The 23,556-nt window shown below is 51.4% G+C and overlaps 3 protein-coding genes across 13 annotated transcripts; 2 read left to right on the forward strand and 1 right to left on the reverse strand.

Moving 5' to 3' along the window:
- Positions 1–221: 221 nt before the first annotated feature.
- Positions 222–11,767, reverse strand: TTC31 (tetratricopeptide repeat domain 31). 3 transcript variants are annotated; one of them, XM_054475268.2, is made up of 13 exons: positions 11,636–11,767; positions 11,362–11,450; positions 4,655–4,757; positions 4,309–4,538; positions 4,043–4,126; positions 3,598–3,654; positions 3,407–3,487; positions 3,110–3,301; positions 2,727–2,778; positions 2,553–2,643; positions 2,337–2,478; positions 2,035–2,136; positions 222–1,860 (listed from the first exon to the last, which is right to left on the reverse strand). In XM_054475268.2, the coding sequence occupies exons 1-13, from the start codon at positions 11,673–11,675 to the stop codon at positions 1,564–1,566; spliced, it is 1,560 nt and encodes a 519-aa protein (XP_054331243.1). In that variant the 5' UTR covers positions 11,676–11,767; the 3' UTR covers positions 222–1,563. The 3 variants fall into 3 exon arrangements, with proteins under 3 accessions (XP_054331243.1, XP_054331245.1, XP_054331247.1); XM_054475272.2 differs by having other exon boundaries at positions 1,790–1,862; positions 2,096–2,136; XM_054475270.2 differs by lacking the exon at positions 4,655–4,757 and having other exon boundaries at positions 11,636–11,761.
- Positions 11,728–20,863, forward strand: CCDC142 (coiled-coil domain containing 142). 9 transcript variants are annotated; one of them, XM_054475264.2, is made up of 9 exons: positions 11,728–12,954; positions 13,233–13,319; positions 13,399–13,548; positions 13,717–13,847; positions 13,921–14,034; positions 19,081–19,195; positions 19,404–19,581; positions 19,691–19,890; positions 20,004–20,863. In XM_054475264.2, exons 1-9 carry the CDS (start codon positions 11,934–11,936, stop codon positions 20,258–20,260), a joined length of 2,253 nt encoding a protein of 750 aa, XP_054331239.1. In that variant the 5' UTR covers positions 11,728–11,933; the 3' UTR covers positions 20,261–20,863. The 9 variants fall into 9 exon arrangements, with proteins under 9 accessions (XP_054331239.1, XP_054331240.1, XP_054331242.1 ...); XM_054475265.2 differs by having other exon boundaries at positions 11,806–12,954; positions 13,738–13,847; XM_063649328.1 differs by having other exon boundaries at positions 11,934–12,954; positions 19,081–19,237.
- Positions 20,864–21,209: 346 nt separating this feature from the next.
- Positions 21,210–22,892, forward strand: MRPL53 (mitochondrial ribosomal protein L53). The gene is made up of 3 exons (XM_054475273.2): positions 21,210–22,303; positions 22,402–22,514; positions 22,622–22,892. The coding sequence occupies exons 1-3, from the start codon at positions 22,212–22,214 to the stop codon at positions 22,753–22,755; spliced, it is 339 nt and encodes a 112-aa protein (XP_054331248.1). The 5' UTR covers positions 21,210–22,211; the 3' UTR covers positions 22,756–22,892.
- Positions 22,893–23,556: the final 664 nt, after the last annotated feature.

Genomic DNA, 23,556 nt, shown 5'->3' on the forward strand with positions numbered 1-23,556 from the left:
CACCCATCTTGGCCTCCCAAAGTGCTGAGATTACACGCGTGAGCCACCGTGCTCAGCCTGAGAAATTGCATTTCTAGTAAGTTCCTGGATGATGCTGATGCTGCTAGCCTAGAAAGCACACTTCGAGAATCCAGTCCCAGACTCTGGATTTTGTGAATTTCAGCACCAATTCACCCACACTCCTCTCTTCCTATTGTGGGAAGCATGACTATGTAGGACAGTTGCAGACAAAAATTGGTTTATTTAGCACCCACTATGTACCAGGCACTTGGGAGGTATTTTCTCACACTTTTGCTTTCCATCCTCACAATATCCCTTATGAGGTAGGGACTACCCTCATTTTTACAGGTGAGGGAACTGAGGCTTAGATGTTGACAGACCCATCCAAGGTGACCCAGCTGGTAATGGTAGACTTCATCCTGCTACACAGTATTTAATGGGCCTAAACCATAAACAATTTTTAAAAATTTAGGAAAGTCACACATAAAGGAGATGTTTCAATACCTCCTCTCTCCAGGTATGAACAGTATTGAGCAAGACCCACAGGGCAGCAATAATCATTTATCCTGATGAATGGTTCCTCTGTGAAAGGCAAGGGGGTTGGGGGAGACCTAAAGCCTCCTGCAGACCCACATTTAAATGAGCTGACAGTCTCAGCAGGACTACAGAGGAACCAGCTAGGGGAAGCTGCCAGGATCTTAGAGGTGAAATTAAAAGGAGATCATGATTCTTACCCAGAAAGTGGTGAATTCAGTTGACCCTTGAAAAAACTGAATAAATTAACATGGGGAAAGGCTAATTACAATGCCCAATGCTGGGGTGGAGAAACAGAGAGGCCAAGGTTGTAGCAGCCTGGGCACCTGCTGAGGCCCCATTTAGCGGGAGAGCCACCAGTTGGGAGTGTGGACATGTATGGCCCTACCAGCTCTAAGCAGGAGCTGGTAAGGGACTTCCCAAATGCAAACCCTTGGTGAATATTCTAGCAGTGAGAGGAGGTGAGCACCAGACCACTGGACAAGAGAGGTCAGAGTCACACACAGCAATCTGGACAGAAAATGGCATGAGGAGCTGTGAGTAATCTGGGGGCTATGGCTAGAAAAACAGGGCATGAGCTGGGGCTGAGAAGAGGTGAGCATCCATCAAACTGAAAGGTGGGACTCAACCCCCCTCAGCACTGTGACCCCGTTCCTGTATACCAAGCTCTAGTTGGTGAATGAGGTCCCCCGGACCAAGAGGAAGAGCAAGGCCCAGATGCTTTCTCACTGTCTCTGCTATGGCCTAGAAACCTGAACTTTTCTATAGTTCCCTTCTTGAGCCTTGGTGGGTTTTATTTTTCCTTACTGCCTCCAGAAGAAGCTTGAGAACCAAAGGATGTTTCAGTGGATGTGGGGCTCCTTTCTCTCATCAGAAGCTTCCCCATGGCAAGAGGAATGACTGCCAGGGGCATCATTAACTATGGATCTAGAGAATAAGGTCTCAAAATATGCAGTGAACTGTCACCACGCTATGTCCCCCACCATGGGATATATACATGGCCCTGCCCTATGAGGGACCGGTGCCCCCTCATCTGGCCTGAGGTAGATGCTGGAGCCCAAGTCCCAGGATGTCCCAGCGCTTTGAAGGGTCCTGGGGCTGGAGAGGATGGGGCCTTCTACTCTGAGTCTGGGAGAGGGGCTGGTTGGGGTGGCTTCGGTGACATGAAGGATAATGCAAGAGTGGAGACAGGCCAGGGGACCTCCGAGCAGTGCTTCGAGGGCACCTGAGGGAAGGTAGGCCTGAGGGTGCCAGCTCAGCATGGGGAAGTGGCTGGAGGGCCCCAGGTGACAGAGGTGGTGCACAGATTCCTCCTCGCTGACCCTGCTGAGAAGGGAGAGAGAAGGGCACCAGATCCTTCTTTTAAGCAGGACAGCCCATGCCTCTCATTCCACCCATCCTTCCCCGCCCCCTCCTTAGCCACCTGAGGTTTGGTATTGCAGTCCCAGCCAATTCTCCCTGATACCTGCCTCAGCATGACAGTGTGCCTGGCCCCCTTACCAGTGTGAGTTGGAGAAGGCAAGAGCGGAGCTCTCGGGCTGCGTCAGGCTGGGACCCATCTCTCAGAGTTTCCTGAAACACAGCAGCTGCTTCTCTGAAGCGCTTTGGTCCCAGAGGGATCAGAAAGAAAAGATTAGGTGTCAAGGAGCTTAAAAGTACCATTTCTAAAACTGGCCCCTGCTCCTAGTACCACAACCATTGTGACACTTTGGTCCTAGAAGCTTATCTAGAAAGTCAACATAGACCCTCTCCCTACTCCATCCCACTCAAATCTCTCCTGTTTCCAGCCCCAGACCTATTACCTGTAGTCCCATCAAGGCCTTGCCCAGGCGGAAGAGGCCCCGAGGCCAGCCAGGCCGTAAGGTAAGGGCCACCTGGGCATCAGCCAGGGCCCACGCTGGCTGACCCAACCGCTCATGGCAGAAGGAACGATTTCCAAATAACCTGATAAAGACAGAAGGTGGCCAAAGGTCTGAGTCCTCAACACTCTGCCCTGCCCTGGCCAAGCCCCCACCTACCGGTGGTCCTGGGGGTTGAGCTTCAAGGCCTGGGTGAAGAGGACCACGGCCTCATGGTAGAAACCATTTTGAGCAAAGCTGGTACCCAACTCTGGAAAGGAAAGAGGGTGAGAAGGTTCAGATGGGGCTACCCCAGGGAGGGTGGGGTGAGGAGGGAGAGAGAAAGGATCTCACTTGCCAGTTCCTGGCTCTGTTGTAAGGCAGCTGCCAGCAGTCCCGGAGATGCCTGGGGATAGGGTGCAAAGTCAAGCAGGACTTGGGGTCTCAGCCTCCCCAAATCCTTCTCCTTTGTTTAGACAGGTAACACTGCAATTAGCATTACCCAACTCATGTAATCCTCATGACAGCCCTACAAGATGGTATCAGCCCTATCTTCCTAGAGAGGAAACCACCCGGGGTCATGGTGACAGTGATGGGGCCTGACTGCAGGTCTCTTGACCCTAGAGCCAGAGAACTCCCACTGGACCCTGTGTCAATCCTTAGACCCTGTGCCTCCCCAGCAGCTCCTTGTGCCCCTTCCACGGTTCCAGCTGAAAAAGGTTCTTCAGCCACCTCACCTGTGCCTTTGGACTCTGCTGGGGCCTCTCCTCTCTTGGAGGGCTCTCTTCCTCTTGACCTATCTTCTGGAGGGCCAGGCCCCTGCCTTGGGGCTCCCGGTTCAGTCCCTTCTCTCTGCGGGCACTGAGGGGCCAATCCCCAACCTTGCGCAAAGCCAGAGACACGAAAGTGCTAGATAGATCCAGTGAGTCCTGTGAACAAAATGGAAAGTTAGGGAGGGGGTGGAGATAAAGTACATTCTGGAGGAGGAGGAGGAAAATGAGCAGAGACCAAGAAGGGAAAAAAGGGGCTCTCACCTCTTCTTCACCACACTGCCCCTGAACTGGGTTTCCAGGGCTGGATAGGGGGCTCTCATCTCCATCTGAGGTAGTGCTGGCCTGGAAGAAAGATGGACAGGTACAGAGTTGGGATCACCTTGAGCTGCCTGCTTTCTTGGCCCTCACCTTCCTGGCACTTGGTGCTCTTAGTACCTGCCCTAGATACTCACCTTGGGCTCTCCACAGTACTGCTCCAAACGCTCCTGTCGCTTTCGTTCCTTTTGACGCTGCAATAGTAATGGTAACAATGATGTATTTTGAACACTTACTGTATGTCATGTGCTGGGCTAAGATTTCTCATTCCATCTTTGCAGCTCTGTGAGACAGGCATCATTATTATCCTCATTTTGCAGGTGAAAAAGCAGACAAGAGAGGCACCAGCAAGAGGCCTCATGTAAGGAGGCAGATTCCTACCTAGGCAGCACAGTAGGATTCCGGGACCACTGCACCAGATGGCCTGTGAGAGACCCCCCAGTCCCTGGGCCCCTTGTGTCCTCCTGGCAAGAGAGTCCACTGCAGGCCATCTTGAGCTCTCTCCTGTTCCCACAAAGCTTCCTCTTTCCCTCTCCCAAATCCCTTTGGCTCCCCTGCACCCTCCAGCCATGCTCTAGCCACCTTCTTCTTGAGTCGCTTCTTCTCTGCTTTCTGTTTCATGCGCTCCTCCTCAGCCACCAGCTCCTCAGCCAGGCGGTTGGCTTCCTGAAGGACGAAGGGCAGGTGACAGAAAAAGGGAGAAACAGGGAAATGGAGAGCAAACATGAAAGGGGGCAGGCAGTACAGAAGGATCTTGAAAGGTACCAATTAGGGGAGAATATAGGGATGGGGATACGGGGATTGAAAGAACCCTGGGGGACGGCAAAGCCCTCTCCTGAGAATCTCACCTCTTCTGTCACCAGGAGCTTCTGGGGCATGGCCACCTGAAGCAGGCTGTCTGAGACACTGGGGAAGGTGGCAGAGGCAGAGGGGCTTTGAGGGCAGGGCTCAGACTCCTGGGGAGGATATAGGAAGGACTTGCGGAGACCACAGTAGGTGCCCAGTCCCTCAGCCCCCTTGCCCCTGTCACTCTGTCCAATTGATTTCCCTTCATCATCCAAGTGGCCCAGGAGGTAATCTGTCAGGAGGGAGAAAGAGACAGGAAAGAAAGAACATGAGAGAGGGGTGCATCTGAGGGTCAGCCCTCCCAGGGTACCAGCCTCGATCCCTGGGCCCAGCCCCTGCACTCCCCACCATGGTGCCACAGCTGCAGCCGCCCGCTGCTCCCATCCACATGGATCCGGTGCAGGCCCTGGGGATCACTCTCCACAAGCCGTCGAAGAAAATCCACTATGTCCTGGGAGGGGAGGGGGAGGGGAGGGGAGGCTGGTGTTGGGGGCAGTTCCTGGAGACAGCAACGGCTTCGCTGGCTTGATCTCTCCACCATGGCAGCCACCAACCAGCCATCCAGCCCAGAGACTCTCACTGGCTCTGACCTCTCCCTCCTCAGCACCACAAAATCTGCTGCCCCCAGCTGTTGTAGTGAATCACCTCCTCTTGCTGCTTTCCTGCCTTCCCAAGGGTTGAGTATGGTATTCAGCCTGGCCTTCCCTACCATCCAGGATCTTCTCTCCTCAACCTGAGTTAGCCACACTGAGGCCCCTGGAATGAAGCCCTCCCACCTGCTCTTCCAGCTAGGCCCCCTGTCCTATCTGCAGTATGAACAGCCCCACATAACCCACCCTGAGGCTAGCTCACACCTAAACAAGTACAGCAGCTCCTGGCTGGCCGCTCCTCTGCACCTCATCTGTTTCTCCACAAAACTAAGCTCTAAGAAATTACTTCCCTACTCAGCGACATCCAATAATTCCCCACTGCCAAGGCCATAGGCAGAGTTGAACCTAATTCCTTAGCCTACGATTCAGAGCCTTCCAAAAGGCTCCCAGGCTGACCTTTCCAGCCCTCCTTTTAATCCTTGCCTGCTTCACTGCTGTCCTCCCTCCCACCACCAGGCTCCCTCCAGCCTTGGGGCCTTCCCCCAGCTGCTCTCCAATCCCTCCTAACTCTGAGCTTCTTTCTCACATCTTGCCTCACCTTCAAGGTCCACTTCAAATTCTATCTCCCTTCAAAGTCTTCCCAGACCCTTTCATCTCCAATTATCTCTGCCTCCTCCAACTAACCTGCACCCACATATCTGTGTTACACAATTTAGAAACTTGTTATTGATTGCTTTCTATTGCTCTCCTCATTGGCCAGGCAGCATGGAATTGCAAAGGGCATTGTGCTGGAGTGGAGCCACTTGCATCTGAGGTTATTTTTTCTTTTGAGGTGGATTCTTGCTCTGTCACCCAGTCTGGAGTGCAGTGGCATGATCTCAACTCACTGCAACCTCTGCCTCCCGTGTTCAAGCAATTCTCCTCACCCTCCCAAGTAGCTGGGATTACAGGCATGCGCCACAATGCCATTTGTATTTTTAGTAGAGAGGGGGTTTCACCATGTTGGCCAGGTTGTCTTGAACTCTTGACCTCAAGTGATCCACCCGCCTCAGGCTCCCAAAGTGCTGGGATTGCAGGCGTGAGCCACTGTGCCCGGCTGACTATTTTTTGTTTGTTTCTGAGACAGGGTCTTGCTGTGTTGCCCAAGCTAGACCCAAACACCTAGGCTCAAGCGATCCTCCTGCCCGAGCCTCCTGAGTAGATGGGACTTCAGGTGTGCACCATTATGTCCAGCTTGTCCAAGTTTTCATTCTGCCACTACCTGCCTGTTTGATTCTGGAGAAGTCATTTAACTTCTTTGGACCTCTCCCTCATTCACAAAATAAGGCAAGACTCTTTAAGGCCTGGCCCACACATTCTGTGGTTCTGATGGGAGTCATTTCCTCAGGGAGTATAACCTTCAAAGACAGGAATGATCACATTCCTATTTGCCTAATCAGGCCTAAACAGAGCAGGACTGACTGAGAAGCTTAGAACCCAATGATCTTTTGGACTTATTGAGTTAGAAGCCACAAACTTAGAAACTCCAGTGTGCTAAAAAAAATCTGTAGGCAGGAATTCAGATGATTGAGGTATATTCAATTTTCTAAACAATTTTAGATCCAAGGCTTCCCTCAGAAGATAGTCCTGGCTTAACAGCATCTCCAATACTGCTAGGCACCTTCATCAGTCTTATACTTAAAATTCAATTTCCTGGTGGGTTTGTTTCACCTTCCTAACTGCAACATAAGCATAAATTATTAGCCAGGTGTGGTGGCGGACGCCTATAGTCCCAGCTACTTGGGAGGCTGAAGTTGAAGGACTGTTTGAGCCCAGGAGTTCAAGGCTGCAGTGAACTATGATCATGCCACTGCACTGAAGCCTGGGTAACAGAGGGAGACCCTGTCTCGATAAATAAATATGGCTGGGCATGGTGGCTCACGCCTGTAATCCCAGCACTTTGGGAGGCTGGGACAGGTGGGTCACTTGAGGCCAAGAGTTTTAGACCAGCCTGGCCAACATGGCGAAACCCCATCTATACTAAAGATACAAAAATTAGCTGGGCATGATGGCACACGCCTGTAGTCCCAGCTACTCAGGAGGCTGAGGCACGAGAATTGCTTGAACTTGGGAGGCAGATGTTGCAGTAGCCAAGATCACACCACGCACACCAGCCTGGGTGACAGAGAGAGACTCTGTCTCATAAAAATAAATAAATTAATTAATTAATAATAAATAAATAAAGCATGCTCTCTGCCCCATGATAGGCAGCCTCCTCAGGATGTGCCAGTCAAATATATACTGTATTTCCTCTCTCTTCCTCCTCAAACCAGTGTAGTCATCATTAAAAATAAAAAATAAAAATAAATTTAAAAAAATAAAAAGCCAGGTGCAGTGGCTCACGCCTGTAATCCCAGCAATTTGGGAGGCTGAGGCGAGTGGATCACTTGAGGTCAGGAGTTCGAGACCAGCCTGACCAACATGGTGAAACCCATCTCTACTGAAAATACAAAAATTAGCCAGGCATGGTGGCACGCATCTGTAATCCCAGCTACTTGGGAGGCTGAGGTAGGAGAATTGCTTGAAACTGGGAAGCGGAGGTTGTGGTGAGCCGAGATCGCGCCACTGCACTCCAGCCTGGGCAACAAAGTGAGACTATGTCTCAAAAAAACAAACAGGTACTTCCTTGACCTTGTACTACCTGTCCCCAAACCACACTCTGTGCTGCTCTCTGAATTCACTACATGGCCACCACATATGATCTGGTCCCCCAATATCATTGTGAATCTTCTCCTGTCTTGTTACCCTCCTCCAGCCACAGTAGAGTCCTTGGAAATTCCCACAACATACCAACTTTGCTCCCATCTTAGGGCTTTGCACTTTACTTTGCCTAGAATGCTCTTTCCCCAGTGAACAGCTCACTCTTTCGTCCTTTTTAGATCTCTATGTAAATGTCACTTTCTCAGAGAGGCCTTCTCTGAACACTCCTTTTTTTTTTTTTTTTTTTTTTTTTTGAGGTGGAGTTTCGCCCTTGTTGCCCAGGCTGGAGTGCAATGGCATGAACTCAGCTCACCGCAACCTCCGCCTCCAGGGTTCAAGTGATTCTCCTGCCTCGGCCTCTGGAGTAGCTGGAATTACAGGCATGCGCCACCATGCCCAGCTAATTTTGTATTTTTTAGTAGAAATGGGGTTTCTTCAAGTTGGTCAGGCTGGTCTCGAACTCCTGACCTCAGGTAATCCGCGTGCCTCAGCCTCCCAAAGTGCTGGGATTACAGGCGTGAGCCACCACACTTGGCCTGACCACTCCTTTTAGAAGGAGAAACTTCCCAACTCCACTCAGCACTCCCTATCCTCCTTCTTGCTTTTTCTTTGTACTTCTCCTATTTGACATACTATGTTGTTTATTTATTTGGTCACTGGTTGCCCTCATTAGATGCTCCTAATTTGTTGAATAGAAAGATTTTGGTCTGTTTGATTTACTGCTGTCTCCCAGTACCTACAACAGTATCTAGTACATAGGTGGTATTGCGTGTGTGCTGAGTAAACAGAGATTGGTGAGGAGGCTATTCCAATAGAGACAGAGCCAGGAACTGTGTGTGAAGAAACATGTGTGACACAGTGAGTGTGAACTTTTTTTTTTTTTTTTTTGAGATGGAGTCTAACCCTGTCGCCAGGCTGGAGTGCAATGGCACAATCTCAGCTCACTGCAACCTCCATTTCCTGGGTTCAGGGGATTCCCTTGCCTTAGCCTCCCAAGTAGCTGGGACTATAGGCACCCACAACCATGCCCAGCTAATTTTTTGTATTTTAGTAGAGACGGTGTTTCACCATGTTGGCCAGGATGGTCTCCATCTCCTGACCTCATGATCCGCCTGCATCAACCTCCCAAAGTGCCAGGATTACAGGTGTGAGCCACCGCGCCTGGCCGTGAGTGTGGACTTTATCTTGTCAGTGATAGCAGTGGACTTGATCTGGGGAATGAAATAATCAAATGAAATAGTGCTGAGACAGCCAGGCGTGGTGGCTCAAGCCTGTAATCCCAGCACTTTGGGAAGTCAAGGAGGGTGGATCACCTAAGGTCTGGAGTCTGAGATCAGCATGACCAACATGGAGAAACGCAGTCTGTACAAAAATACAAAATTGGGCCGGGCGCGGTGGCTCATGCCTGTAATCCCAGCACTTTGGGAGGCTGAGGTGGGCAGATCACAAGGTCAGGAGATTGAGACCAGCCTGGCTAACATGGTGAAACCCTGTCTCTACTAAAAATACAAAAAATTAGCCAGGCTTGGTGGCGGGCGCCTGTAGTCCCAGCTACTCGGGAGGCTGAGGCAGGAGAATCGCTTGAACCCGGGAAGCGGAGGTTGTGGTGAGCCAAGATCACACCATTGCACTCCAGCCTGGGCAACGGGAGCAAAACTCCTCTCAAAAAAAAAAAAAAAAAAAAGAAATACTGCTCAGGGGAAGATGAGGCTATGGATGTAATGTTTAGTTCAGACCACATACAAGGAGTCTTGATATAAGGGAATGGCAGCAAGACCAGGAACGGAAATGAGGGGCTTCTGTCAAGAGACATTAAGAAGTAGATTTTAGTGGCTGGCACGGCGGCTCATGCCTGTAACCCCAGCACTTTGGGAGGCCGAGATGGGTGGATCACAAGGTCAGGAGTTTGAGACCAGCCTGGCCAATATGGTGAAACCCCTCTCTACTAAAAATACAAAAATTAGCTGGGCATGGTGGTGGGTGTCTGCCATCTTAGCTACTCAGTAGGCTGCGGCAGGAGAATTGCCTGAATCCGGGAGGCAGAGGTTGCAGTGAGTGGAGATGGCGCCACTGCACTCCAGCCTGGGCGACAGTGTGAGACTCTGTCTCAAAAAAAAAAAAAAAAAAAAGTAAATTTTAGTGACTAACTAAATGTTTGAGGTAAAAGAAAGGGATATAAAATGATTATCAGATTTCTAGATTAAACAACTAGATGAAAGTTTGTGTTATTAACCAAAATTGGGATTAGAAGAAAAGCAACCAATTTGCAAACATAATAAATTAATTTAACAAAAGTTAATTAAATTAACTTTTGGGTTTGAGTTTGAGATTCTAGGGAGTATAGCGCCTCAATGCTTCCAAATCTGATCCTGTCCCTCCCTCAAAAACCCTGCTGTCTACCGGGTGTGGTGGCTCACGCCTGCAATCCCAGCACTTTGGGAGGCCAAGGCGGGTGGATCACGAGGCCAAGAGATCGAGATCATGCTGGCCAACATGGTGAAACCCGGTCTCTACTAAAAATACAAAAATTAGCTGGGACTGGTGGCATGTGCCTGTAGTCCCAGCTACTCAGAAGGCTGAGGCAGAAGAATTGCTTGAACCAGAGAGGCGGAGGTTGCAGTGAGCCAAGATCACACCACTGCACTCCAGCCTGGGCGACAGAGTGAGACTCTGTCTCAAAAAAAACAAAACAAAACAAAAACTCTGTTGCCTGCTTGAGAACATCCAAACCCCTGTGCTAAGTCAAAGCCTTTCAAGCCATCTGCTGCCTTCTCTCCCACCCCATCTTTTACTGTTCCAACCAAATTCTCTACTCTGGTCTCACTTTGGTAAAGTTCTCTCAACTTTTCCTTGTTTTACTGTCTTTGCTCACACTGTCCCCTCCATCTATAAAAAGATATTTTTTCTTTTTTTTTGAAATGGAGTCTCCCTCTGTTGCCCAGCCTGGAGTGCAGTGGTGTGATCTTGGCTCACTGCAACCTCTGCCTCCCGGGTTCAAGCGATTCTCCTGCCTCAGTAACCCCAGTGGCTGGGATTACAGGCGCACACCACCACGCCCAGCTAGTTTTTCGTATTTTTGGTAGAGATGGGGTTTTACCATGTTGGCCAGGCTGGTCTCGAACTCCCGACCTCAAGTGATCCGCGCCCCCCCCCCCCCACCCAGGCCTCCCAAAGTGCTGGGATTAGAGGTGTGAGCCACTGGGCCCGGGTTTTTTTTTTAGACAGAGTCTCACCGTTCTCCAGGCTGGAGTGCAGTGGCACGATCATGGTTCACTGCAACCTCGACCTCCCGCGCTCAGGAGATCCCCCACCCACCACGCGGGCTAAATTTTTAAAAAACATTTTTGTAGAGATGGGGGTCTCACTATGTTGTCCAGGCTGGTCTTTAACTCCTGCGTTCAAGCAATCCTTCCGTCTCAGCCTCCCAGTGTTGAGATTACAGGCACAAGCCACCACGCCCGGCCTCCATCTTTTCCCAAGGAACTCAGAGACCCTTGTCTGCTCAATTCTACCCACTTCGAGCATCTGTTACAGGAGGATCATCCTCCTGGTCCCCTGCTCCTCACTTGCCCTTAGGCATCCTCAAGGGCATGGCCGGAGACTACAACTCCCCAAAGCCTCCAGAGCCCCGTCTGGCGCCCATCCGTCGCGGGTTTCTGCACAGCTGACTTGAAAGAGACGTGACCAAAATGAGCAGGACTGGGGGAAACTGGGGGTCGCTTTTACCTCTTCGCCGTAATCCTCTGGACCGAATTCCTTGCAAAGTTTGGGTACAGCAGCGACCTCCAGTGGGCAGCTGGGCCGTAGAGGGCAGTCTACAGGAAAGGAAGGCGGAGCCTCGTCAGCGGGCTGGGGATAGATGGGCTAGAGTCCTCCCCACTCCACCCTCGACTCTCCGCCCTCTGCATAAAATCCTACTCGAAACGTTCAGACCACAGGTGGACCCAAGAGGGGCTGCCTCTGCCCTCCTAGACCCCACTGATCTTGTCATACCGCTCACCTAGCTTGATCCGCCCCACAGTCTTCGGAATCGGCGCCATCACATCTACAGTGACCCGGAAATGGAAGGTAGTCTAGTATTTGATACCAGCCAAAGGGCGGGGTGGGACAGAGTAGGCGGCCATGTTTGTTAGGGGCAGAAGCCTCCCATTACGGAGCACGAGAAAGTTCATGAAGGTCCCCGCGACTCCCGGACTGGAGAAAACGGCTCTTGCGATGGGGCGAAGTCCGAGCTGCGGCGGGCGTTGGTCAGTGCAGGGAAGTGGGAATCGCTAGGTTCGTTCCGGACCCGCCGCCCCATGGCCCAGGCGTCTCGCTCTGGTAGCCTGCCTCCACTAGTTATCGTGCCTCTCCTGAGGGCGCAACCCGGGGGCACTGGGGAGGAGCAGTGGGAGAGAAGGCGAACGGGCGGTCTTCGCTGGGAGGTTCACGGCTGGCCGAGCGGAATTTCTGGAGGGACGCCGTGGTGGCCGACGCCGGCGGGTGTGAGCGAGGACTACGAGGCTGATGCTGCGGCCTGGAGGCGGGGGCCCGCAGGTGGCGGCCCGATCCCTCCCGCGCTGCAGCGTCTCCGGGCGGTGTTGCTGCGGCTGCATCGCGAGCGGGAGCAGCTCCTCCAGGCCCGAGACTGCGCCTACCACCTACAGGAGGCTGTGCGCCTCATGAGGACCCTGAGTCCTGGCTCGCCATCCGGCGGCCCTAGCCCCTTGCCCCAGTGGTGCCGCGACCTGCAGCTGCACCCTTCCCAAGGGGCAGTCCTGCGAATCGGCCTTGGGGAGACTCTCGAGCCGCTGCTGCTAGCGCGCCCTATCGGACTAGCCGCCCAGTGCCTGGAGGCTGTCATCGAGATGCAGCTTCGCGCTCTCGGCCAGGAGCCCGCCAGCCCAGGCCTGTCGTCCCAACTCGCCAAGCTGCTCCTTGCACTTCCCGCCTACCACACGCTACAGAGAAAAGCCTTGAGCCACGTCCCAGGGGCTGCACGTCCTTTCCCCACGTCCCGTGTGCTCCGCCTCTTGACGGGGGAGCGGGGTTGCCAGGTGGCAAGTCGGCTGGACGAGGCGCTGCAAGGATCGGCATTGAGGGACCAGCTCCGCAGGCGGTGCCAAGAGGAGCGGGATCTGCTACCAGGGCTGCTGGGCCTGGTGGGGGGCGTGGCGGGTTCAGCCAGCTGTGGACTAGGGCTTGAAGAGGCTGGAGCCTTGTGGAGCCAATACTGGACCCTCCTGTGGGCAGCCTGTGCTCAGAGTCTGGACCTAAATCTGGGACCCTGGAGGGACCCCAGGGCAACAGCGCAACAGCTGAGTCAGGCACTGGGTCAGGGTGAGTGATGGGCTTGGGTGGAGGTTTGGGAAGGCTGGGGTCTCTTCCTTCCCCCTGGCCAACTCACTCACCTGCCATCCTGAAGGCAAAAGCAGGCCCTTTAGAATGAACACCCCTGGGTTCAGACTATAGCTTCTGAGCTTTCAAGGGAAAGTCTTGCTTTCCACCCCAGTCCTGAGTCTTGGAGGAAGCATGCCTTCTTGCCTCATCATTGAGTGGGCAGGGGTTGTGGAAAGTGAGACCTTGTTTTCGGGCCCCAGAGTCATTTCTCCCACTAGCATCCCTGCCTCAGGAGTGTGAGAAGGAGCTGGCATCTTTGTGTCACAGACTACTTCATCAGTCGCTTATCTGGAGCTGGGACCAAGGTGAGAAGGAAGGGGCACTGGGGGTGACATAAGTCCCAGGTTACCGCTTCCCCACCACACTATACTCTCTCATCCTCAGGTTTCTGCCAGGCCTTGGGATCAGCTCTTGGGGGTCAGAGCATCCTTCCCACATCCTCTGGCACTGCTGAACTTTTGCAGCAGCTCTTTCCTCCTCTCTTGGATGCCCTTCGAGAGCCCAGGTTACGACTGATTTTCTGCCAGCCTGCAGGTGAGACGAGGGGCTGGGTCTGAGGAGACCCAGCCTGCAGGGGAGACGAGGGGCTGCCTGGGTAGCAGTTGAGGATATCTCTTTTCCTTCACTCTGTTCTGAAGTCTGCCTCTTCCCAAAGGTACTCCATGACCCCTAAGATACTCACTGTGCTGCTCAAATCCCCAGATCCTGCGCCTGTCGCCCTAGGTCTCTGTACCCTGCAGACCACCTTGCTCTGGTTCCTGGGCAGAGCTCAGCAGTACTTGGCAGCATGGGACCCAGCTTCCTTCCTGCTCCTGATCCAAAAGGACTTACCTGTGAGTGGCTGGGGAGTAGGGAGGGGAGCAGCCTGAGCTAGGCTGAGCCCTCACTCCCTGTTTCCACCCAAAGCCTCTGTTGCATGAGGCAGAAGCTTTGTCTAGCCTGGCCTCAGAGGAAAGCTTATCTCTGGAAGTGGAGCAGCAACTGGGCCTGGAGATCCAGAAGCTGACTGCACAGATCCAGGTGAGAACAGGGGCCTCAACAGTGGCAGTGTAAGACCCTATGTTCTGTGCCAAGTATCGGGGGTGGGAAGAGTAGAACATCTCAGTAACTTGGAATCTCCTTGGGGTCTCTGCTAAATGTATCTTTTTTTGCTCTGTTCATTTTTTGTTCTAACTTTTTTTTTTTTTTTTTTTTGAGACAGGGTCTCACTTTGTCACCCAGGCTGGAGTGCAGTGGCACAATCTCAGCTCACTGCAGCGTCTACCTTCTGGGCTCAAACAGTCCTCCCACCTCAGCCTCCCTAGTAGCTGAGACTAAAAGCTTGTGCCACCACACCTGGCTAACTTTTGTATTTTTTTAGTAGAGACAGGGTTTCACCATGTTGCCCAATCTGGTCTCGGACCCTTGAGCTCAAGTGATCCATCCACCTTGGTCTCCCAAAGTGCTAGGATTACAGGCATGCGCCACCATGCCTGGCCCCTTTAACATTTTACTATGGAAAATTTCAAACATGTACAAATGTAGAGAGAGGTGTATAATGGACTCCCATATGTCTATCACCAAGCATTTAACAATGATCAACTCATGGTCAATTTCATCTGTGTATCCCCTACCCTCTCCCCAGTAATGCCAGACTCTCGTTTTGTGATGGCAACAGCGGATCATTGCCTCGATTCATTATTTCATTAGAGGTTGTAAAGTGGTAACATTTCAATTCTCATCATTCCTACTTCATTTATGAGTTGGATTACTCCTATGAAGAAAAACTTGCCTTCATTAATGATTTGGTTACTCTTAGGTATATTTTAGAGAGAAAATTCAGGATAAATGATTGCATCTTTCTCTTTACTTACCAGTTATCGGCCCATTTCTCCTATCTTAAAAGTTTAATTTGTATTTTTATTAATGTTTTGGGAGGCCAAGGCAAGAGGATTGCTTGAGGCCAGGAGTTCAAGACCACCAGGGGCAACATAGCGAGACCACCCTAGGCAACACAGACCCCCGTCTCTCCAAAAATTAAAAAATTTAGCTGAGCATGGTGGCATGCACCTGTAGTCCTAGCTACTTGGGAGGCTGAGGCAAGAGGATCTTTTGAGCCCAGGAGGTCGAGGCTGCAGTAAGCTGTGATAGCCACTGCATTCCAGCCAGCCTAGGCAATACAGTGAGAGACCCTGTCTCAAAAAATAAAATAGCACATGTCTATAGTTTAAAAAGTGAAATAGAATATTATTTTATAAAACTAATGAAAAAATAGCACTTTGCCCTCACCCACCTCTGATTTCTATTTCACAGTACTAACCTTCATCCATGTTTGCCTGTTTCTCCTAACATTTTCTTATATAGTTACGAATAAAGCCGTTATATTTTTTCTTCCCCATTTTTCACATTTATCTATTCCTATGTGGAAGATGTCTGGTTTTTTGTCTTCCTGCTCAGTTTTCTCCTCTTTGCCCTGAATAGGGGCGTGGCTGTAGAGTTCAATCCTTAACTCTCTGCTTTTCTCTCAGTATTCCTGCTTACCCACAATGTCTTGCTGCTGTGAACTCCCGGGTTCAGTCTTTCTGGCTCCCAGAGTTCTTTTTTTTTTCTAAGACGGGGTCTCACTGTCACCCAGGCTGGAGTGCAGTTATGTGATCTTGGCTCACTGCAACCTCCACCTCCTGGGCTTAAGCAATCCTCCCACCTCAGCCTCCTGAGTAGCTGGAACCACGGGTGGAAGCCACAATGCCCAGCTACTTTTTTTTTTTTTGAGAAGGCATCTCACTCTGTCACCCAGGCTGGAGTGCAGTGGCGTGATCTCCACTCACTGCAACCTCCACCTCTCAGGTTCAAGTGATTCTCCTGCCTCAGCCTCCTGAGTGGCTGGGATTACAGGCGCCTGCCACCACGCCCAGCTAGTTTTTGTATTTTTAGTAGAGATGGGTTTCACCATGTTGGCCAGGCTGCTCTGGAACCCCTGACCTCAGGTGATCCACCCACCTCAGCCTCTCAAAGTGCTGGGATTATAGGTGTGAGCCACCACACCTGGCCAATGCCCAGCTACTTAAAAATTTTTTTTTGTAGAGACAAGGTTTTGTCATGTTGCCCAAGCTGGTCTTGAACCCTTTTTAAAAATCTTTTTAAAAAAATTTTTGGGGAGGCCGAGGTGGGTGGATCGCCTGAGGTCAGGAGTTCAAGACCAGCCTGACCAACATGGTGAAACCCCGTCTCTACTAAAAATACAAAAAAGTAGCCGGTGTGGTGGCAGGCACCTGTAATCCCAGCTACTTGGGAGGCTGAGGCAGGAGAATCGCTTGAACCCAGGAGGCGGAGGTTGCAATGAGCCGAGATAGCGCCATTGCACTCCAGCCTGGGCAACAAGAACAACAACTCTGTCTCAGAAAAAAACAAAAAACAAAAAAATTTTTTGGCCAGGTGCAGTGGCTCACACCTGTAATCCCAGCACTTTGGGAAACCGAGGCAGGTGGATCATCTGAGGTTAGGAGATCAAGACCAGCCTGGCCAACGTGGTGAAACCCTGTCTCTTCTAAAAATACAAAAATTAGCTGGACATTGTGGTGCACGCCTGTAATCCCAGCTACTTGGGAGGCTGAGGCAGGAGAATCACTTGAATCCGGGAGGCGGAGGTTCCAGTGAGTCGAGAGCGTGCCATTGCACTTCAGCCTGGGCAACAGAGTGAGACTCAAAAAAAAAAAGTATATACATATATTTTATTTATATTATATCTATTTTTATATATATTTATTTATATTATATCTGTTTATATTTAAATTAAAAGTTTGGCTCATGACACAGGAGATCCTGAGAACATGTGCCCTGTTCTTGAACTCTTGAGCTCAAGCAATCCACCACCTTGGCCTCCCAAAGTTCTGGGATTACAGGCATGAGCCACCACACCCAGCCTGGCTCCCAGAGTTCCAGTTAAACATCTGCATTTGCCTGTTGGGCATTTCTACCTCAGTTTACTGCTGTCTACTTAAACTCAACATGCCCCAGAGCAGGCTCATCATGAGTACTGCACACAGTGACGGTCATAGAGCCCTGAGGAAGGAAGGCTATAGTGGGCATGTGGTTTACAGAAGGCTCCATACATGGCCTATGGCTGGAGATGGTGGCTGGGAAGCCTCAGAGGAGTGGCTGGGGTTACTGGAAGCGGGCAGTTTGTAGATCCTTGTGGGGGTAGCAGAGAGGTGGCCTTACCAGAGCAGAGGTTCCTTTTGTGGGTATGTTCACTGGGGTTGGGTGTGGGGGTAGAGTAGTGAGCAATTTGGCATCAAATTGTGGAGGGCACGAACACCAGCCCCAAGAATTTGGGCTTTACCTCATGAGTGATGGGGTGACATTGTAAGAGCAGAAGGGCATAATTCCAGCATTTTGGGAGGCCGAGATGGGCGGATAACTTGAGGTCAGGAGTTTGTGAACAGCCTGGACAACATGGTGAAACCCCATCTCTACTAAAAATACAAAAATTAGCCAGGCATGGTGACGGGTGCCTGTAATCCCAGCTGCTCAGAGGCTGAGGCATGAGAATCGGTTGAACCCGGGAGGCAGAGGTTGCAGTGAGCTGAGATTGCGCGACTGCACTCCAGCCTGGGCAATAAGAGCGAAACTTGGTCTCAAACAAAAAAAAAGAGGCATTGTGAGTTTTCTCCCTGTTTGGACCGTAAGATCCCGGTGGGTGGGGGAGAGACTGTCACATACTCTGCACCTTGTATTCCCTCAGTGTTGAGTAGAGAGGCTCCTAACAAAAGTCCATTGACAAAAGGGCAATTTCCTTGACATAAATAAAGGAGGAGAAGGGGGCTTGCATTTACTGGAGAAGAGAGGAAGATTTTGGATTTAGACAGGTTGTCAGATGTGCCAGGAGCCATATGGGCTCCACTCCATGTCTGGCCTCCCCCAGGTCTATCCTGTCTTCAGGCTCCCTGGCATCTACCATTTCTTTACAGAGCAGCTGCCATTAACCACATTTACTGGGGTTCCTCTCCCTCAAGATGGGCTGTAGAGCAGAAACCAGCTTTATTGCTGTGTTCTCTCCCTCCAAAAACAACCTATCAAACCAAAGAAACAAAACCAGCATATAGGCCTTTTCTTGCTTTATGGGTTATATTGCTCTGGAGTGGGCTGTGAAGAATAATAATATATAATAATAATGCCTTTCAATGTAAGAACATTCCAAAACTTCTTGAGTCTCAGAATGTTCAAATAGTCATTGCTTCCGGTCTACATACAGTTCTTGTCTTCCTTTTGTAGGTGATAACCAAAAGATCATTGTAGGCTGGGTGTAGTGGCTTAGTGGCTCACATCTGTAATCCCAGCACTTTGGCAGGCAGAGGCAGGCAGATCACCTGAGATCAGGAGTTTGAGACTGGCCTGACCAACATGGCAAAACCTTGTCTTTACTAAAAATACAAAAATTAGCTGGGTGTGGTGGTGCACTCCTGTAGTCCCACCTACTTGGGAGCCTGAGGCAGGAGAATCACTTGAACCCGGGAGGCAGAGGTTGCAGTGAGCCGAGATCATGCCACTGCACTCCAGTCTGGGTGACAGAGCAAGACTCTGTCTCAAAAATAAAAGTTCATTGTAATTCCCCTTTCTTTCCTCAATCTAGATCATACAATCCCTCTCTCTGGCATATGGGTGTGTGTGTGTGTGTGTGTGTGTGTGTGTGTGTGTGTGTGTGTGTGTGTGTGTGTGTGTGTGTGTGTGTGTGTGTGTGTGTGTGTGTGTGTGTGTGTGTGTGTGTGTTGCGGGGGTGGGGGCAGGGTATGTCTTTCTTTTTCCTTAAAGCTCTTGGATAACAAAATTAACTTCAAGGATTTTCCATCTTTTGAACCAAGCTGGGGAGAGCAAGGTAATCCTAGGGCAATTGTTCATAATTTGGGTCCAGACCTCTTGGAAAACCCAATGACAACTATGGCATTGCTCCTCAAAAAATGGCCAGGCATACACAACTATGCAACAATTCTGGGGTTTTATGGATGTCAAGTTGGACATAGAGCTCCTTAGATATAGAGGATTGTCATAATTTGACAAGCCCCTTTTACTTTCTCCCTATCCCTACAGCTCCTGCCTGAAGAGTCACTAAGTGTCTTTTCTCAAGAATGTCATAAACAAGCCATGCAAGGTTTCAAGCTCTACATGCCACGGGGTCGGTACTGGCGGCTTCGTCTCTGTCCTGGTAACTCCTCATCCCAGCTTCTCCTTCCAGAGTTCCAAGGGGGTAATAGTGTCTCAGCCCTTCCAAATTCCGGTTCCCCTCCACTGTCTCCATCCTTGTCCTCAGCTTCTGTGCCCTTCCCTCCTGAAATCCTACCCTCTTCTCCCAAGGCTCCATTTAGGGGTTCAATGGATCTTCACAGCCTTATATTCTGTCTTCTCTATTCCAGAACTTCCCAGTGCTCCTAGTGAGTATGCAGGTTTAGTGGTCCGCACCGTACTGGAGCCTGTGTTGCAAGGATTGCAAGGGTTGCCACCCCAAGCCCAGGCCCCTGCCCTTGGTCAGGCACTGACAGCCATCGTGGGTGCCTGGCTTGACCACATTCTTACCCATGGGATTCGGTTCAGGTCAGGAGTAAAGGCGGAAGTGGCAGGGGGTGAATGGAACTGGGAAAAGGAAGGGGATAAGTGGGAAAGGCAGGAGGGTCAAGTGGCCATACTGTACCTCTGCCTTCAGCCTGCAGGGAGCGCTGCAGCTCAGACAAGACTTTGGAGTGGTCAGGGAGTTGCTGGAAGAGGAGCAGTGGAGCCTGTCCCCTGATCTCCGACAGACCCTGCTCATGCTCAGCATCTTCCAGCAGCTGGATGGGGCCCTGCTGTGTCTGTTGCAGCAGCCGCTGCCCAAGTCTCAAGTCCACAGGAGGCCCCCCTGTTGCTGTGAGTCACTCCCCTTCGCTCACTGCTTTGTGTGTCCCAAACCCCATTCTCACCATTAATCTGGCTTCAGTATATCCCCAGCAGCCACCTACCTTCCACTCCTGCCTTACCAGGTGCTTGTCAGGAGGTCCAGACCACGGAATTGCCCAGCAGCTGCCTCAATAGCCTGGAGAGCTTGCAGCCCCCGCTCCAGCCTGGAACATCTCCAGCCCAGACAGCTCAGCTGCAAAGCACACTAGGAGGAGGGGGACCTAGCCCGGAGGGCTACCGGGTGGGAAATCAGCAGGCCTGGCTTGCCCTCAGGCAACACCAGCGACCCCGTTGGCACCTGCCGTTTTTTTCCTGCCTGGGAACCAGTCCTGAATCCTAAGGAGCCTGGGACCAGGATCCAGAAAGTTAAGAGCTCCCCATCTCTAGCTGGAAAATCCAGACATTTGGAATTGCATATTAAAGAAGCCCAGAACTGGAAGCTTGGAGGAAAGCATACTGGAGAATAAGCTACGAAGAGCCTGGGCTTAAGAATCCAAGATTAGGGGCTGGGCGCAGTGGCTCATGCCTGTAATCCCAGCACTTTGGGAGGCCAGGGCAGGCGGATCATGAGGTCAGGAGATCAAGACCATCCTGGCTAACACGGTGAAACCCTGTTTCCACTAAAAATACAAAAAATTAGCCATGCGTGGTGGCGGGCGCCTGTAGTCCCAGCTACTCGGGAGGCTGAGGCAGGAGAATGGCATGAACCTGGGAGGCGGAGCTTGCAGTGAGTCGCGATCAAGCCACAGCACTGCAGCCTGGGTGACAGAGCAAGACTCTGTCCCCCCCCAAAAAAAAAAATCCAAGATTAGACAGGGCATGGTGGCTCACACCTATAATCCCAGCACTTTGGGAGGCTGAGGCAGGCGGATCATCTGAGTTCGGGAGTTCCAGACCAGCCTGACCAACATGGAGAAACCCCGTCTCTACTAAAAATACAAAATCAGCCAGGTGTGGTGGCGCATGCCTGTAATCTCAGCTATTCGGGAGGCTCAGGCAGGAGAATAGCTTGAACCTAGGAGGCGAAGGTTGCGGAGAGCCGAGATTGTGCCATTGCACTCCAGCTTGGGCAACAAGGGCGAAACTTCGTCTCAAAAAAAAAAAAAAAAAAATCCAAGATCACTCCAGCACCTGGAATCCAGAGTAAAGAGCAAGACCATAGCCTGGAACCTGAAGGTCAGCACCCTTGGGAGGTTCAGGCCTAGTTCTCCATCACTGAAGATGGAGTTCTCCATCACTGAAGATGGAGTTCTCCATCACTGAAGATGGAGTTCTCCATCACTGAAGATATCTCAGGGATAAAGAGTTGAGTGCTTGGCCAGGTGAGGGGGCTCACGCCTGTAATCCCAGCACTTTGGGAGGCCGAGAGAGGCGGATCACGAGGTCCGATCAAGACCATCCTGGCTAACGCCGTGAAACCCCGCCTCTACTAAAAATACAAAAAATTAGCCGGGCGTGGTGGCACGCGCCTGTAGTCCCAGCTACTCAGGAGGCTGAGGCAGGAGAATCGCTTGAACCCGGGAGGCAGAGATTGCCGTGAGCCGAGATCGCGCGACTGCACTCCAGCCTGGGCAACAAGAGCGAAACTTCGTCTCAAAAAAAGAAAAAAGAAAGAAAAAGAAAACAGGCTAGAATGCACTTCAACTTAAGTCCTGGGAGCTACGCTAATTCATGGGGAACCACAGGGATTTAATAGGCATTTCTACACCTGGATCAGCCCCAAGGACAGTATTACCCTGTATTCCCCTTCCTATTACTATTTTCAGTCATTTACGAATATTGGGCTGTAGTACTTTCACGTTTAAGCTTTGGCTAGTCAGAGCTCACTGTGTTTAATCTTCAGTTACCTGAATGGTGTTTACCTTCTGGTGCGGATCATCCCGGCTTGTGTTAGTGCTCTCTCTTTGGAAGAAGCCAGGACTTAAGATCGAGTTAGCCTAGATGTGGCCCAGCAGGGTACAGAAGGGGAAAGGCTGCAGAAAACAGGCGTATTTTCGTGCAAAGAGGTTTTTGTGCCATTTACTTATGGTTTTCACCGTCGTATGAGAGGACTATTAATGATAGGCTGTATTTGCTGACCGCCTACTTTGGGCTCCCCCATGCGTTGTGCCGAAACCACCTCTTTCTTTCCTGCCTTCCTCTGCCTGGGCTGGGGAGCCCAGAGCTGCGATTCGCAGGCCTGCTAGGCAGCCGGCGGCCGGAAGTCTCTATCCCGCAGGGGCGTAGCCACTCACGGCCTTACCCAATACGACACTTCCGCCTGCACGAGTTCTTCCGGGGCGGAGGTCACCATGGCAGCTGCCTTGGCTCGGCTTGGTCTGCGGCCTGTCAAACAGGTTCGGGTTCAATTCTGTCCCTTCGAGAAAAACGTGGAATCGACGAGGTACGAAGGGGAAGTGGGTAGAAGCGGGAAGTGGTGCGCCTTCCTTCAGCCGGGGCTTTAAGCCCTCAGCCTGGCGCTCCTCTGTTTTTCCACTGTAGGACCTTCCTGCAGGCGGTGAGCAGTGAGAAGGTCCGCTCCACTAATCTCAACTGCTCAGTGATTGCGGACGTGAGGCATGACGGCTCCGAGCCCTGCGTGGACGTGCTGTTCGGTGGGCTTGGTGGAGAGACGGGCAGGAGGGAACAGCAAGCAGCCCGCGCGCCCCTAAGCCCCAGAACTGCCGTCCCTCCCTGTCTCACTCGTTTGTTTCTTCCCCAGGAGACGGTTATCGCCTGATTATGCGCGGCGCTCATCTCACCGCCCTGGAAATGCTCACCGCCTTCGCCTCCCACATCCGGGCCAGGGACGCGGCGGGCAGCGGGGACAAGCCGGGCGCTGATACTGGTCGCTGACAGCGCCAAAGAGACCAACAAGATGATTTTAGCGTGGACTAGGACACTTAACCTAAGAAGAATTTCACTTAATCATTCAAATCACTATCTGGAGGGCCACGGAGCGCAAAATAAAGTTTAAAACCCTGCTACCACAATGTTTCTGGAACAAGACTAGATCAGAGAGGTGTCTCGATTAACCTGAATTTATTTCACTTTCTTACTATCACTCACTGCTTAACCCTTTTGAATTTGTCTTCTGGCTTCTACCACTCACTCAAGGTACCTTTTTTTTTTTTTGAGACTGGTCTGTTTCTGTTCCTCAGGCTGGAGTGCAGTGGCATGATCCTAGCTCACTGTAACCTGGGCTTAGCCGATCCTCCCAAGTAGCTGGGAAGTTGGGACTACAGGCACGCGCCACCCGCCACCACGTTTAGTTAATTTTTAAATTTTTTTTAGAGAAGGGTTTTCACTGTGTTTCCCAGGCTGGTCTTGAAGTTCTGGGCTCAAGTGATCCTCCCACCTTGGCCTCCCAAAGTGTTGGGCGTGAGCTACTGTGCCCAGCTCTCTTACTTGTATCAAATCTTGCGTGAAAGAACACTGATAGGCTGAGCGCGGTGGCTCACATCTGTAATGGCAGCACTTTAGGAGGCCGAGGCAGGCAGATCACCTGCTTGGAGAAACCCCGCCTCTACTAGAAAATACAAAAAAATTAGCTGGGTGTGGTGGCACAATCCTGTAATCCCAGCTACTCGGGAGGCCGAGCAAGGCAAAAGAATCGCTCAAATCCAGGCGGTGGAGGTTGAAGTGGGCCGAGGTCAC

The sequence above is a fragment of the Pongo pygmaeus genome, chromosome 12 (genome assembly GCF_028885625.2).
Source record: "Pongo pygmaeus isolate AG05252 chromosome 12, NHGRI_mPonPyg2-v2.0_pri, whole genome shotgun sequence".
NCBI lineage: Eukaryota > Metazoa > Chordata > Mammalia > Primates > Hominidae > Pongo > Pongo pygmaeus.